This window comes from Notechis scutatus, chromosome Z (genome assembly GCF_049901735.1).
Source record: "Notechis scutatus isolate UNSWTSFEM ecotype Mainland chromosome Z, rNotScu1.2, whole genome shotgun sequence".
Lineage (NCBI taxonomy): Eukaryota > Metazoa > Chordata > Lepidosauria > Squamata > Elapidae > Notechis > Notechis scutatus.
In genome coordinates, this window is record NC_142025.1 from 67,703,367 (window position 1) to 67,718,677 (window position 15,311).

At 41.1% G+C, this 15,311-nt stretch overlaps 1 protein-coding gene across 14 annotated transcripts in view; it reads left to right on the plus strand.

Annotated features, from left to right (window-relative positions):
• STARD3NL (STARD3 N-terminal like) overlaps window positions 1–14,871 on the plus strand; it is a 54,178-nt gene extending 39,307 nt beyond the window's left edge. For 8 of the 14 annotated variants that reach the window (XM_087947000.1, XM_087947004.1, XM_087947008.1 and 5 more), the window contains 2 exons: window positions 3,112–3,175; window positions 14,381–14,871. In XM_087947000.1, the coding sequence (XP_087803126.1) occupies window positions 3,112–3,167 (56 nt within the window). In that variant the 3' untranslated portion in view covers window positions 3,168–3,175; window positions 14,381–14,871. Of the gene's footprint in view, window positions 1–3,111; window positions 3,198–14,380 lie in introns of all 14 variants that reach the window. The other 6 variants (XM_087947001.1, XM_087947005.1, XM_087946995.1 and 3 more) reach the window with 3 other exon arrangements.
• Window positions 14,872–15,311: the final 440 nt, after the last annotated feature.

The following is a 15,311-nucleotide window of genomic DNA, read 5'->3' on the forward strand; positions in this document are numbered from 1 at the left end:
AATACTGTAATTCCTAAATGGGAATGTAAAAAAAATGGTAGCAAAACTGACTCTTAGGTGTACAACTTTCCATTGTTTTATGTCCAAAATGTGTAAAATAAATGTAGTAAACCCATTCAAACCTTAATACATCTGATTTGGATTAATGTGGATTGTTTGGCTCAGTGAAGCTTTGTATACATACACATTTGAGGTGTTGTAATGAAATGAAGTGGCTTCTCTTCTATTTCTTGAGACAAAGAGATCAATTGAAGCAGAGCAGCTCAGTGTTTCTAGGGAGATGTCAGGATGGAATATGTCTGTTTTGCATGCTGTTATTTTGCCCTTTAGCCTTTCCATTAATCCCTTCAATAATCCACGTGGAACATTTATTTATTTATTTTATCAAGTGATTATAAGATAATAGGTATAAATATAAACATAGTTATGAATACATGAAAGGGATACATATAAGGAAAATAAAAAAAGAAATGATAGGACAGGGATGGTAGGCACGTTGGTGTGCTTATGCACGCCCCCTACAGACCTCTTAGGAAAGGGGTGAGGTCAATAGTAGACAGTCTAAGGTTAAAGTTTTTGGGGTTTGGGGAAGAAACCATAGAGTCAGGTAGAATATTCCAGACATTGACCCCTCTGTTGCTGAAGTTGTATTTCCTGCAATCAAGTTTGGTGTGGTTTACCTTGAGTTTGTATCTATTGTGTGCTCTAGTGTTGTTATGGTTGAAGCTGAAGTATTCATTGACAGGTAGGACATTGCAATGTATAATTTTATATGCTATATTTAGATCGGACCGAAGGCGACGTAGTTCTAGGTTTTCTAGGTCTAGAATTTTGAGTCTGGTGGCACAAGGTATTCTGCAACGAGTAGAGGAGTCTTGTGAAATATTTCTTGTGAAATATTTCTGGACTTTCTCAACTGTGTTAATATCAGATATGTAATGCGTGTTCCAGACTGATTCAAGTATTTGTCTAGCAAATGTTTTGTATGCTCTAGTTAGTAGTGTGATATTACCAGAGAAAAAGCTACGTAGGATTAGGTTAACAACTCTTAATGCCTTTTTGGCTATGCAGTTATAGTGGGCTCTAGCACTTAGATCATTAGAGATGAGTACTCCAAGGTCCTTGACAGAGTTTGGATCATCAACAAGGTCTTGACTATTCAGCTTGTATTTTATTTCTGATTTTTTTTGCCAGTATGTAAGACAGAGCATTTATTTATTGAGATTTTGAAGTTGCCATTTGTTTGACCATTCTGATACATAGTCGAGGTCTTTTTGAAGGGTAGCAGTATTGTCTGTAATATTGAATAGCTTTACATCATCAGCGAAGAGAACGCAGTTGCTCTTAATAGGAGATATATAATACCTTAACATCTCTGGTGACATCATGTATTAGTGTTACATCTTCAGTGGTGCTTCAGTGATTCTAATAATTAAAAAAGACACCTAGTCCACTATCAATAGAAATAATAAACACCAAAATATAAAATAGGTAAACTATGTATAATGAGCCCTGTGTTCATGTTCTATGTATTAGTATCTCAAATGAATCTATTTGAGCACTGTAGTACGTAGGATGGTAATTGTCTGACTTGTATAGCATTTTTATTGATGGCATCAAAAAGCTGGATAAATGAAAACATCGTCTAATCCTCATCTACTCAAAACATTTTTGTTGAATATATAGACTCTAATACCTCATGCAATTTAAAATGTTTCTTATTCTCATGAATTCTGTATAGATAATGTATTGTTTTTCTCTTGCAATAGTTAAAAAATAAAAATAGCACAAAATAAATTTAGGATGTAACAATATTGTAAGAGTAACATTTTATGTTATAATGATTATATATACACAATAATATTACCTTTGTGAGTAGTTATTTTGTGAACAAAAATTATATAAAAATATGTGTATTTAATTTCAAGATTCTGAGATTTTTAGTGTTTAAAATTTATAGAGCAATAACTAAACTATGTTGATGTTTGCTTTTTGCTGGGGTATGTATGCTAAATGTGTTACTGACACAGAAGCATTACATGGTTTTGAACTACTTGGTGAATACCAGGCAATAGAACATCAATGAATTTTGGGTTGGTTTTATTATAAAGAATGTTGGGGAAATAGTAAGACTCAAGAAGTAAAATGATTTCCCTTTTATTGCCATCTAGTGATCTTGATGAAAAATGTTGAGCATTCCATGTTTAGTACTTACATATATTGTGGCTCAAATTTCAGGAAACAGATTCTTCTAAGAAAGTTTAGGGGGTTAGGTGAGGGTTAGAAATACATTTAACAATATCCACCAGTAGATATACCTCCCATAGGGCAGTTGCTAATGGAAAAAATACTGTAAGTGGAATACCAGATACCTGGGAGAATATGCTTATGTTTGAGTTAAAGTGGTGTGCAAAGTACTTTATGCCTTTAATTTTTTTTGCTATATTTGATTATATATTGTATATGAGAAGTTTTAATTTTAAACCAGAAACCAGAATCAGGATATCTACCTAATACTGAACCATACATTTTTCTTGCTACTAAGATTATTCCAGGCTGTATATACATATAGATAGGTTTCTCTCTTAGATTGAACAAATTATCCATGTGTCAAATGATAGAGTCACTTCTGCATGTTTGGTATCTTTTTGTTATAATGCAATGGCATTATGATTGAAAGGTGTCTGTATGTATTTGGCAACTTAGATTAATCCTAATGAAGAGCATGACAATTATAGAAACAGTTACAAAATGTTTCTGATTAAATTAATTAACAGTAGATTATTTTAGTTTCTCTTAATAGAGAACCAGTTTGATGTAGTAGTTAAAGCACTAGGCTACAAACTGGGAGTCAATGAATTTTATTTCTACCATAGGAATAAGCCAGCTAGTTGACCTTGGGCTAATCACTCTCTCTCAGCCCAAGCAATGATAAGCCATGTCTGAAATCTTGTCAATAAAATTGCAGGGGTTAGTCCAGGAAGTGAACTAAAGACACAAAAACCCCTTACACACAAAAACCCCAAACTATTCTTATGCATATGAATATATATGTACTATTATTTAGTAAAGTTTAATGGCTGCATTGTATTAAATATTTTGTTTTTATAGGATCTGATGAAGAATCTGATGAAGAAAAACAGGACAATGAAAAACCAGTTGCATAACAAATCTGGCAAGTGGAGTTATGATTAGAGGTTTGGATAGCAACTGTGACATAGACTTTATGTTTTGTATCATATATGAGATATGAGCCAGCAATGTGCAACTGCCACCAAAAAAGCTAATACAATCCTTGGTTATTTAAACAGAGGCATAGATTCAAGATCACATTAAGTTTTAGTGCTGTTTTACAAAATCCTAGTAAGACCACACCTAGAATACTACAACCAGTTTAGGTCACTAAGCAACAAAAAGATGTTGAGACTTGAGTGTGCGTTTGAAGCTCCGATGTGGAAGGGGGAAAGCAGAAACTGGTGGCAGAACTGAATTGTTTACCCCCAGCGTTGGATAAGCTGAAACTTACCATGAAATAGGAAAGTGAAAAGGAGAGAAGAGCAATTATCCTCGGTGGAAACTTTTAATTTTTAGCTAAACGAACAAATCATGGAGAGTACTTTACAGATGGACAAGAACTTTGAAACCTTGAAATTGAACAGAAGAGTGACAGTGCAATTTGTGGTGGAAGCCATTGAGACTGGTGATTCCGGGAGGAAAGCAGCTGAAGTGACTGTTAGAACTGAGAACTGAGACTTTAATTTACTATTGGACATAGCTGGAATACCAAGGCAACAACAAGAAAGTAGGAGGCTGTAAATCCTCTTCCCGTCCAGTGCTTTTCTTTTTTCTTTTTTCTCTGTTTTCCTTTTTTTTTCTCTGTCTTTTCCCTCTTAGAACTGATTGGAGTGGTATAGCTTCACCTTATATTTATTTATGGTATATATTTAAGTAATAAGAAAATAAGATTAAGTGGTTATTTTGAAATAGGATTTAATCTGAATAAGTGATATTTAACCCTTTTGGAATATATTCTATATCTCCTGGGGAGCAGCAGGCAACTAGGCTCTCTGCTTAACTAAGATCAAATTAACCTATTCTAATTATTACCTGCTTTTAAGGCTATTTTTCTATCATATCTTAGTCTTCAAATTTTTATTTTTATTTTTAAACCCTTTACATTTTTGAAATTTTTGCAGTGTGATCACTAATCCACTTTTAGTTATATTTCAGCTATGGTTTAGCTGTATTTTTTAAAAAAAGCCCGAGCTGGGCCTCAGCTATAGGAGGGCCTTGCTGCTGCTTCTTTGTTGTTGTTCTAAAGATCTTATTCCTTTAGCTGGAAGTCTAGCAATGCCTAGCTTTGATGTGATTTCTCTTATCTGATTTATTCTATTTTTATCCACTATTTTTATTATTTTATCATTTTTATTTACTCATTTTCCCTGCTCTGTCAGGAGGGCAGGATCCTTGGTATACTTGTGAGGAGCTCTGCCATTGTTTGCATTAGGACTCGTTTCTTCTCGACCCCCGATTCCTTTTCCTCTGGATTTAGGACTTGTTTCAGTGACTAGACTCTATCCTATATTACACAGCTCCCACTCTATTGTGCTACTTAATATAATGAAGACAAGGAAAAGGAGCAGATCTTTCACTGACCTGGTTCCTCAACCTTCTCTGAAGCAATCCAAGATTGAGGACTTTGTTTTAGCTCGGCCTCTCGGTTTGAAAGCTCCTGCTCCCTTTTGCCTGGCTGCTGCCGGTTGTCGCGATCTTCTGATGGTTGAGGGTGTCGCCCCTGAGTTGAGAACAAAGGCTTATCTAAAACTACGGCCCCAACCAATCCTTAAATGAGCCCACACTTACTTTTGGCACAGCATTGTTTCTTGGTTGCAGAAACTACAGCGAGCATTCAGCTCCAGCTTGATAAAATAATAAGTACTTTAAACTACTTAGTTTCCTGGACTACCAGTGGAAGCCCTGGGTTGACTGCTCGGCAGCCTGATGCGGCGGCAGGGTTCTCCTTGCCAAGCCTCAGCAAAAGCACTGGCCAATGTAATCCTACCAATAGTTCAAACTTTACATCTTTTGACGCAAACAGTCACCTGGTCTTACAGTCAAAACAGGTGGCACTCATCATTAATCCCATTAATGACAACTTACCTCGCTGGGGTTCAACACAGCTGGCGGGGGGCCATATATTACAGTTATTGGGGCTAAAAGCTGATGATTTGAAGAAGGTTGAACTTTTACCCTCTCCTGAATACTGCACTAGAGTACTACTCAGTTTTGACAACTCCAACACCCCAAAACTATTTTTCAGAAGAGGATCCCTGTTAAGATCCTTCGGCACTCATATTTCTCACTTATATTTTTATAAATCATTACTAATAATTAAAAATGTTCCCTTTTAATTCTCTCAATCATTTTAATTCATTTATTTATTAACAAACATCCCACTACATTACAGTAAATATTTTATCCATCATATTTTCTAAAATTATTTCTATTTGTAATATAACAATGCTATCTTATGTACCTTTGCAGAATCCCTTTTGCAATTAAATTTTCACCCATTATCTCTAAACAAGCTTATGGTTACAATCCTTATATCTTTTCTCTGTTTCTCCATTTCTTGTTTCTGTTTTTTACAACTTCTTTTTCTTGCCTTCTTCTCCCTCTTCTTCTCCCTCCCCTTTTTACCCCCTCGTCTCTCTACTTCTAACTCTCTCATCTGTAATCCCCTCTTCTGTTGCTTTCTAATATTATACTTATCTTTCAAATTGTTCTTCTTTTTGGTTGTTTTTTCTAGTCTTAAACCTTTCACTCTCTTCCCTCCCCTTTCCCCCCACTTAAAATTATTTGATCATTAAAGATGGCTTCTTCTTTGTCCCAATCTTCTTGTTCTGCAAGCAATTCTTGTTGCTTCTCATAGTTCCAGATCTCCATTTCTAAGAATTGAAACACGAAGCCAAAAGAACCCTCTCCCTTCTTGTGCATCTTTCCATTTTTAAAATTCCATTTTCAGTTCTTCTAAGAGTGATACCATTTTAAAAACTTTTAAACAACCACCCGGTTAATTTTAGTCATCTAGATCAGGGGTCCCCAACCGCCGGTCCGCGGACCGGTGCCGACCGCGGAACAAGCCTTACCGGGCCGCTGGTTGCTGGGCGCCGCCATCTTTTTGGTAAAAAAGCAATTTTTCGTCAAAAAGATGGCGGCGCCAGCGCTTCAGTGAGCTTTTCGGGTAGAAAGCCATTTCTACCCGAAAAGCTCACCAGAACGCTGGCGCCGCCATTTTGACGAAAATCACTTCCGTGACGTCACCGGAAGTGATTTTTCGTCAAAAAAGATGGCGGCGCCCAGCTGACGCCGGAACCGGCATGGCGCCAGCTGGCGCCGGAACCGGGCGCGGCGTCGAAAAGGTTGGGGATCCCTGATCTAGATGCAAAAACCAAAAATCACCAAATAATCCAAATAATCCAAGGCTGTTTCTACTTGCTTCTTTTTTCCACTTTCTCTTCCTGGGGTTCTATTATTTTGTTACCAAGTTTCAATTAAAATGTATCTTTGAGGAATCTTGTTAAAATTTCACTGTAAGTTCCTTTTAATTACAGTTCCATTCCTTAATTCCAGGCAGTCTCCTCCATTTTTCTAGATCCTGCCCTTTTATTCTTTTTTTTCTCCTTTCCTGCTTTTAAAAACTTTTAAATGTCCAGAAATCTTTATTATCCCTTTGACTTTTATTTTCAGCTTAGATGCCTATTAATGTCAAAGTGGATTTTTTTTCAATTTCTTGCTTAAGTCTCTTAGCTATCAGTATAAGGAAGGGAAGAAAAAAACCCTAATCCTTTCCCTTCTCTCTCTCCTTCACAGCTTCAAAATCTTCTTTGGGAACAATGTTGTTAAGTTTAAATTCCAGGGTACCTTATTTGTTGCTTTTGCTGTCTGACCTGGTCAACCAAAATTTTCTCTTCTTATCTTCCTCCTGCACATTATTTTCCGGTCGAGTTCTTCTTTGTGGTGGCCATTTCTGACCACCGATACAACCGCCTTCGGGAAAGGGAGTAATGGCCAGCTGGGGAGGAGAGATGCGGCTCTCCTCAACCCTGCAGGCAGTCTCCCCCCTCTTCACCACCTCTACGGGGTGGCTTAGCCCTGAAACCAGCCGGCTCGGGGTGCTCCAGCGGCAAGCACGGATCGAAGCCTCGGTTTCGGTCTGTCGCCGAAGAAGCTCAAACTGGAAGTCCGCAAATATGCCCTATGTATAACGCAGGCAGATCTAAGTTACTGTCTCTCCTTGAAACAGACCCTTCTAGACCCAATGTTAGTAACTTGTTCTTATATTGTCTAGGGGATGGCTCCTCATACATCACTTTTCAGGTTTCCAATTTTTTTTTTAATAGCTGTAACCATCAGAGGAGAATGCTATAATTCCCCTTAGTCAAGTTTTTGTTGACCAATTGTTCATGACTAATTTTCCCATGTTCTTCTTTTGTTGTACTTGTGTTTCGGTCTATGACCGCAAATAAAGTATTATTATTATTATGTTGAGACTTTGGAAAAAGTTCAGAGAAGAGCAACTAAGATGATCAAATGCCTGGAGACTAAACCATACGAAGAACGGCTGCAGGTTTTGGGTCTGGCTAGTGTAAAGAAAAGAATTGGGGTGACATGATAGCAGTATTTGAGAGGCTGCCACAAAGAAGATGGGGTCAAATTATTCTCCTGCATGCCTATGGGAGAATCCACACATATGGGTTGAATCTGCGTTTTTGCCCAGAGACTGAGTCATCAATCTTTGCCACACCTCTTCCTGTCGGGCCAGGAAGTCCCCAATCATGACTCAATCTTGGCCCGATAGAGATGTGGCAAAGGTTGGCTCCAGTGATATTTTGGAAAAGCAGCATTCTTCATTGTGTGGATTCTCCAAAAGGTTTGAAATACAGAAGGGAGGCAACAATTGGATTCAAAGCCTGCTCTTCGCCTCATTTATTGCGCGGCTTCTCCTGAATCACCAATAAGGGCCCAATAGCCAGGCATAGAGGGGACAGCTCTTCATTAATTTCCACCCCTTAGGGGGTGTGCTGAAGAGCCACAGTTGCAAAATCCTGCGCACCCAGGCTTGCCTGATAACTCAGGTAGGGCCATTTTTCACTTTACTGCCCCACAGCTGATCATCTGGGCTAGTGGCCGCCATTTTGGAAGTGACTGTGTGGCGAATTGTGCAGGCTACTCCAGGAGTCTGGTCTTGCCGCCACTGCCACAACCCAGGGGAGAAGACCTGGGACAAGGACTGCCCATAATTGGAGGATTAAGGAGGATTGAGCCATTAGCCTCTCCTCCCAGGGCAGTCTCAGTGCTCAAGCTACACTATGGCTGATTACTCAGTAGATAGCATGGAGCCCAAGCATGCTAAGAATTCCTCCAGGAAGGCTAAATCTGCAAGCAAGGATGCAGCAGACAAAATAAGGGCAAAAGCCATCTACTCCAGAAAACCTACCAGGGCAGAAGAAAGGGATGCAAACAGAAGACAAAATGCCCTTGAAAAGCCGTTTTCCAGAGCTGAGAAGCTGTGCAGGAGAGGTATTCCCCCTCCCCATTGCTGAAAGCCTTGCCTGCAATGCAAGGAGCTTGGTCACCAGAGGAGGATAGTGAGCAGGTTTATCCACCCTCAGCAGGGAAAATTCAAACTGAATCTTTTCCCTTTGCATGCTTGGCCCCTGATCCTGCAGAATCATAGATAAGGGAGAGAAATAAGAGTTCTAGAGGCCTCTTTTACACCTACTGCAGCAGGACTTCACCCAACTGATCCAGTGGGACCTGGTTTATCTTAGGAGATTAAGGCCCTTATAGACCAGATCATTTCCCTTGGGGTGGCCTCTACCCTACTGGGGTGGAGCCATCCCCCCTTCTTGGAATCTGAGCCTCCATTGCAGATCATGCAATACCGGGTTCCTATTGAGGCCCTTAGACACCACAGAGAAGAGTCTCCCAGCCTCTCTGTTAGGAGCAGGACATCTGTGCTAGAAGAGGAAGAGCAAAGAGAACAGGGGTTCTCAGAAGATGAGAGCATAGTTCCTGACCTCCCCCCCAATTTACTGGACTTTTTAGCCCAGCCCTCTTTAAATCCTTATTACATTAGGCCAGAACCACTGCTCAGATAGGCACAGAACTTTCTCCTCCAGCAATGCCATCCAACAACCAGGGCCCAAACAGTAAAGTGTTCTCTGAGCCCACTCCTATATAACAAGACATACCTTGCTCCAAGCTGTTCCTAGACATGGTTCAAAGACAATGGTTACAACCAGGCACCTTTCTCACCTCGGGTGGTGATAAGTTTTTTAATATGGCTCCCCTTCTTGCAGAGGTGCTTCAATTGCCCTCATTAGATGAGCCATTGGTCTTGGTTTCTCCAGCCACTTTATCTGGATACATAGCGGAGGCCCTCAAGGCAGAGGATTGGGAGGTTGAACTAAACTTCTGCAGGATGCACCAGGCCAATGCATGGGCTGTAAAAGTAGCAGCAGCCAATTCTTTCTTTACCAGAAGGTCCCTTCTTTGGCTTCAACAATTGCAGGCCAGAGTTCCTCCAGAGGAAATTTGGATGCACCAGGACATCAGTAAACTGGTAGCCGCCGCTGAATTCACAGCAGATTCCTCCTTGCATGCATCCCATTTTTCTTCCAGGGCACTGGCCTCCAACATTACCTCTTGCCACTTGCTATGGCTGAGGCAGTGGCAGGTGGATGCCAGAACAAAATGGAGGCTTGCCTCCGCTCCATATCCAGGTACTTCTCTCTTTGGAGATGCCTTAAACCCATTCCTGGTAGAAAATAAGGAAAAGTGCAAGGTCTTTTCTACCCTCATCAGGAGAGCAGATAGAAGGGCCTCCCACTATACTCATAGGCAGCCCTTTCGTCTGACAGAGATAGGACAGGAATTTTCACAATTCTAGAGAACTCAGCCTAGATCTGATAGACCACCAGACAGGTCAAGGTTTTGAGACAGGGCTAGGCAGCAGTTCCAATCGAAGTGGCCCTTTCGTGGCTTGGGAGGCCACCCCTTTCGCCGCTCCAAATGACTGCTGGAACCATCCTCCCATCAGCGGCTGCCTGGCCCTATTTGCAGACCGATGGGAAAATATCACATCCGATTCATGAGTCCTGAGAACCATGTGATTTTTGGCCTTTATCTGGACTTTCTCTCCACACCTCCAAGAACCTTCACCCATTGCCCCAGCTCCAAGAATCTCTTTCAAAGAGGACTTAGGAACAAGGCAGTTCAGACTTACTGGACATTCAGGCCATTGCATCTGTACCAGAGGACCAGAGGGGGCATGGCTTCTATTCCATTCTCTTCATAGTTCCGAAGGCCTTGGGGTGGAAGGCAATTCTGGATCTCAAAAATTTAAATGCACATCTAGAGTACAAGAGATTCAAGATGCAATCTCTGCAGTCAAATTTGGAGGGCATAAGGGGTGTGTGTGACTTCCTGACATCCATAGATCTGACAGAGGCCTACCTCCACATCTTTCCGTCCCATCGGAGGTTTCTCAGGTTCTATTATGCAGGGAACCACTATCAGTACTGGGCACTGCCATTCAGCCTATTGTCGGTCCCCAGAACCTTCACAAAAGTGCTGGCCACACCTCAGAACAATTCTGGTGCGGGTCCAGTGCTACCTGGATGATATCCTCATCCAGTCCAGTTCCAGCCAACAGACACAGGCTGATTTGGGGACCACAATCCGTGTTCTTCAGGAACATGGGTTCTCCATCAACTTTCAAAAAAGTCAGTTGCTACCATCCACCTACTTGTTACACTTGGGTGCTGTAATAGACACCAGCCTGTGCCAAGTTTATTTGTCCCAGGAGCGCCAGGACAGCATCAAGTCCTTGATCAGCCAGAGCAGAGCAGAACGAGTGGTTCCCTTGGCAGTTCTATCCCAACTCCTGGGAAAAATGATATGCATAGCCATAGTTCCCTGGGCGTGTTTACATGCCAGAACCCTCCAATGTTTTCCCCTACCATTCCAAATGGCAGGGACCAGCACGTCCAATGTCAAGGCTCAGGTTCCCCTAGATATGCTCAGGTCACTCAGATGGTGGATTTCCCTAGCAATGACCAAAGGAACCCTATTCAGGGAGCCCATTCACATCACAGTACACCTACTGTAACCTCAGATGCCAGTCTATTCAGATGGGAAGCCCATCTACAGGTGCAAATAGCACAAAGGCAATGGTCCCCCCAGGACCTGAAACACAATATCAATTGGCTGGAACTCCGAGCTATCCATCTAGCTCTAAAGCAATTCCAGAGCTCGGTCTCTGGCTAGCATGTCTTGGTCCTGACAGACAATGTGGTGGCCAAAGAGCATATCAACAGACAAGAAGGGACCCATTCCAGGTCCCTCATGATCGAAGTGGAACAACGGTGGAAACTCACTGTCCATCAAAGCGGAGCACCTACTGGGGGCAACAAGTGTTCAGGCAGACTACCTGAGCAGGACCAAGGTGGACAACTCAGAGTGGTGTCTCCATCCAGATCTTTTCAACGAAATGTCTTGGAAATTTGGACAGCCAATACTGGATCTGTTTGCCACTCCAGCAAACACCCACTCCCCCAATTCTTCTCCAGTTTCTCAACTCCAGGGACAGAAGGGATCGACGCCCTTCATAGCCAATGGCCCAAGGGCCTACTTTATGCCTTCCCTCTGCTTCCCCTCATTCTGGAGGTGATAAGTAAAGTACTTGCTAGAACAGGTGGAGATTCTGCTCATCACTCCCCATTGGCCCAGATGATCATGCTAAGCAGACCTGGTAAGTTTGTCAGCGTCCTGTCCTTGGAGGATTACTCAGGACAGGATCTCCCTCAACCAGGTGGTCTTGGAACACCCAGAGCCACAGTGGGTCCAATCGCCTGGCACTTGAGAGGAGGATCCCGAGGAAGGACAACTTTTCACAAAAAATGTTATGGACCATCCAAGCTTCCAGGAGACCTTCCACCAATAGAATATATGACTCTACCTTGAAAGCATTCTGTAGGTGGTGTGCCAGAAAAGAAATGGATCCCACGACAGTCTCAATTCCGCAGATCTTAGACTTCTTGCATGATGGACTTGACAAACGTTTCTCATCCAGCACTCTACGCAGAGAGGTGGCCGCCCTGTCCACAGTGCTGAATTATGGAGATTTAGACTCCCTAGCCCACCATCCATTCATCTGCACCTTCATCAAGGGAGCAGTCAATCTGAAACCACCTACAATTCATAGGTACCCCACTTGGGACCTATATAAAGTTCTGCAAGCCCTCACTCTGGGACCATTTGAACCTCTGCAGTGCACCAATCTGCACTACTTAACATTGAAAGTTGCCTTCTTAGTAGCCATCACTTCGGCCAGGCACATATCGGAACTGGCAGCTCTTTTGGTCAGAGAAGACCTTTGCACCTTCCACTCAAACAGGGTTGTTCTACACCTGGATCTCTCCTTCATCCCTAAAATTAACTCCTGCTTCCACAGGGTTCAAGAAATTATCCTACCGGATTTTTGCCCTGCTCCATCTCATAACCTGGAGCACAGATGGCAAACACTGGACATAAGGAGAGCACTCCACAGGTACATTAAGCGAACTTCATCATATTGCAGATCTGAAGCCATTTGTCTCATTTAAACCATCTTCCATGGGTACCTAGGTCACATCATTGACCATAGGCTGTTGGTTAAGGACGTGTATAGCCAAGGTCTTCGAGACTCAGGCTCTTCCTGTACCCAGACGACTAACTGCCCATTCAACAAGAAGTGCAGCTACCACAGCAGCCTGGGCAACGCAAGCATCATTTGAGGACAACTGCAGGGCGGTGAAGTGGTCCTCCCCATCTCCTTTCGTAAGGCACTACAAACTGGACACATACGCCTCAGCAGAGGTGGCCTTGCAGAAGAGTGCTACAACGAGTACATACAGACAGAGATTCACAGGACCAGACTTCTTCCCGCCCATAGGGACTGCCAGCTTTGGTATGTCACATATGTGTAGATTCTACCACAGGCATGCTGGAGAATAGGCGTTGGCTTACCTGAATGTGATTTCTAGCATGCCTTGGGAGAATCCATTCCCACCTGGCAACCATCTAATCCAGTGTCCAGGTAGGAAGCAGAGCCAATGCCATTAGAAGATCATCAGGTGGCTGCACCTTCGTCATGACTGGGGACTTCCTGGCCTAACAGGAAGAGGTGTGGCAAAGATTGATGACTCAGTCTCTGGGCAGAAAGGCAGATTCAACCCATATGTGTAGATTCTCCCAAGGCATGTTGAGAAACATCTTGGGAAAGCACCTTTATGACAACCATGACGTGGATGACTGAAAATCTCCATAGACAACCTCTTATCAGTATTTCAGTCCTTTCCAAGAAGCATTTCCAAGACTCCTGAAATATTCAACAATTTACAATTTAATGCTCAAGTACTTTAGAAAGTCAGTTGGTATAATAATAAAACATCTGAGAATAGAATTAGAATAGAATAGAAAATAGACTAGAAGAATAGAATAGAATAGAATAGAATAGAATAGAATAGAATAGAATAGAATAGAATAGAATAGAATAGAAAATAGGACAGAAAAGGAGCTGGAAGGGACTTTGGAGGTCTTCTAGTCCAGGCCCCTGCTCAAGTAGGAGTAGCTATACCATTTCAGATAAGTGACTGTCTAGTCTCTTCTTAAAAACATCCAGTGATGGAGTGCCCACAATTTCTGAAGGCAAGCTGTTCCACTAGTCAATTGTCCTCACTGTTAGGAAGTTTCTCTGTAATTCCAGCTTAATTTTCTCTTTGATTATTTCTAACCATTGTTTCTTTCCCTGCCCTCTGGTGCTTTGGAGAATAGGTGCTAGCTTATCTGAACATGATTTTTCTTTGAAGATGTTTCGCTTCTCATCCAAGAAGCATCTTGGATGAGAAATGCAATATCTTCAAAGAATAACCAAAAAGTCGAATTGCCTCTTGAAAAAGTAGCTTTTGGGGCACTGGTAGAGGCTGAACATTTTCACTCCAGCCTTTTGTTTCTCAGTTTTTCTAACAGTCTAGTTTACTAAGAAAATAATTTTATTTTGCAATAAATTTCTTGTATATTAAGTCATCTGACTGTGTATTTTTCAAAAAAAAAAAGTGGTAAATTTATTATTTGTCTATATTTATATTACACCACAGTATACTATTGACTATATTTCAACTTTAGTTAAGATTGCTATACACACAGAAACTGTCTTAGACACAGAGAGAATTGGGGAGATTTAAGTTAAAATCCTTTTCCTTTCATGCTGAATCCTGTATGTAAGGCTATGTTAATTGTCATATTACATGAAGTATTTTGTTTTCCTTTTCAGAGTGAAAATTTGACTGTGGAATAGCTTGAAGATTCTCACTCATGGAACTATTATGGTGATGCGGGCAGTTCACTTATTGTTGAAATGCCTAATGGCATCATTTAATTATTGAACAAAGGAATTTATCTTCCTGCTTTATAATACCTCATCAAAACTCTTTTGCATCTGCATACATCTACATATATGTGCAGATAGAACACACACACACACATTTCTGTACATGTGTATGTTTATGTGTGTGATTGAATTGTATCCAATATAAAGAAATGCTTGTTCATAATGTATTAATTTATGTTTGAAATACACCTGATCTACTGATGCTGGGGAATTAAATCAGTAGGTCTTACCACTGTATAGTGGTCAGCTAATAAGGATTTAAATTTGCTATAATTTTTGTATTAATTTTAAATTTAAATTTTAACAATGTATCTTTTTAAATGAAGTACACATTTGTATATTAAAGAAACACATTAATAAAAAATGATACCACAGATTTCTTTGTAAATTCTTAATTCTGTGAAGAAGGCCTCAAACTCTTTAATTTCAAATCAATACTTCTATTTTCATTTCATTTTATCTATTCAACTTTGAATCTGCCTGACTCTTAACTGACTGTAGTCCTTGAAGTCCTAATGAACCTACCTGGAGATACTTACAAACTTACAACGTTCTGATGGACACCCCTTATCTCCCGCAGTGACATGACCACACTTTGGGCACTCTGCAGTTAGGGTGCATTTACAGCTGTTTGCAATGCCTCATGGTTATGTGACCAGGTTTTACAACAGTTTTACTGAAAACCAGCATTTACTTCCAATTTTTTGCAAAATCATGTCCATAGCGAACCCTTGGTTCACTTAATCACCAAGAATTTGCTTGACAGTTGTCACATACAAGGTGGTAAAATAGGGTCAGTCATGTGGCCAACCCA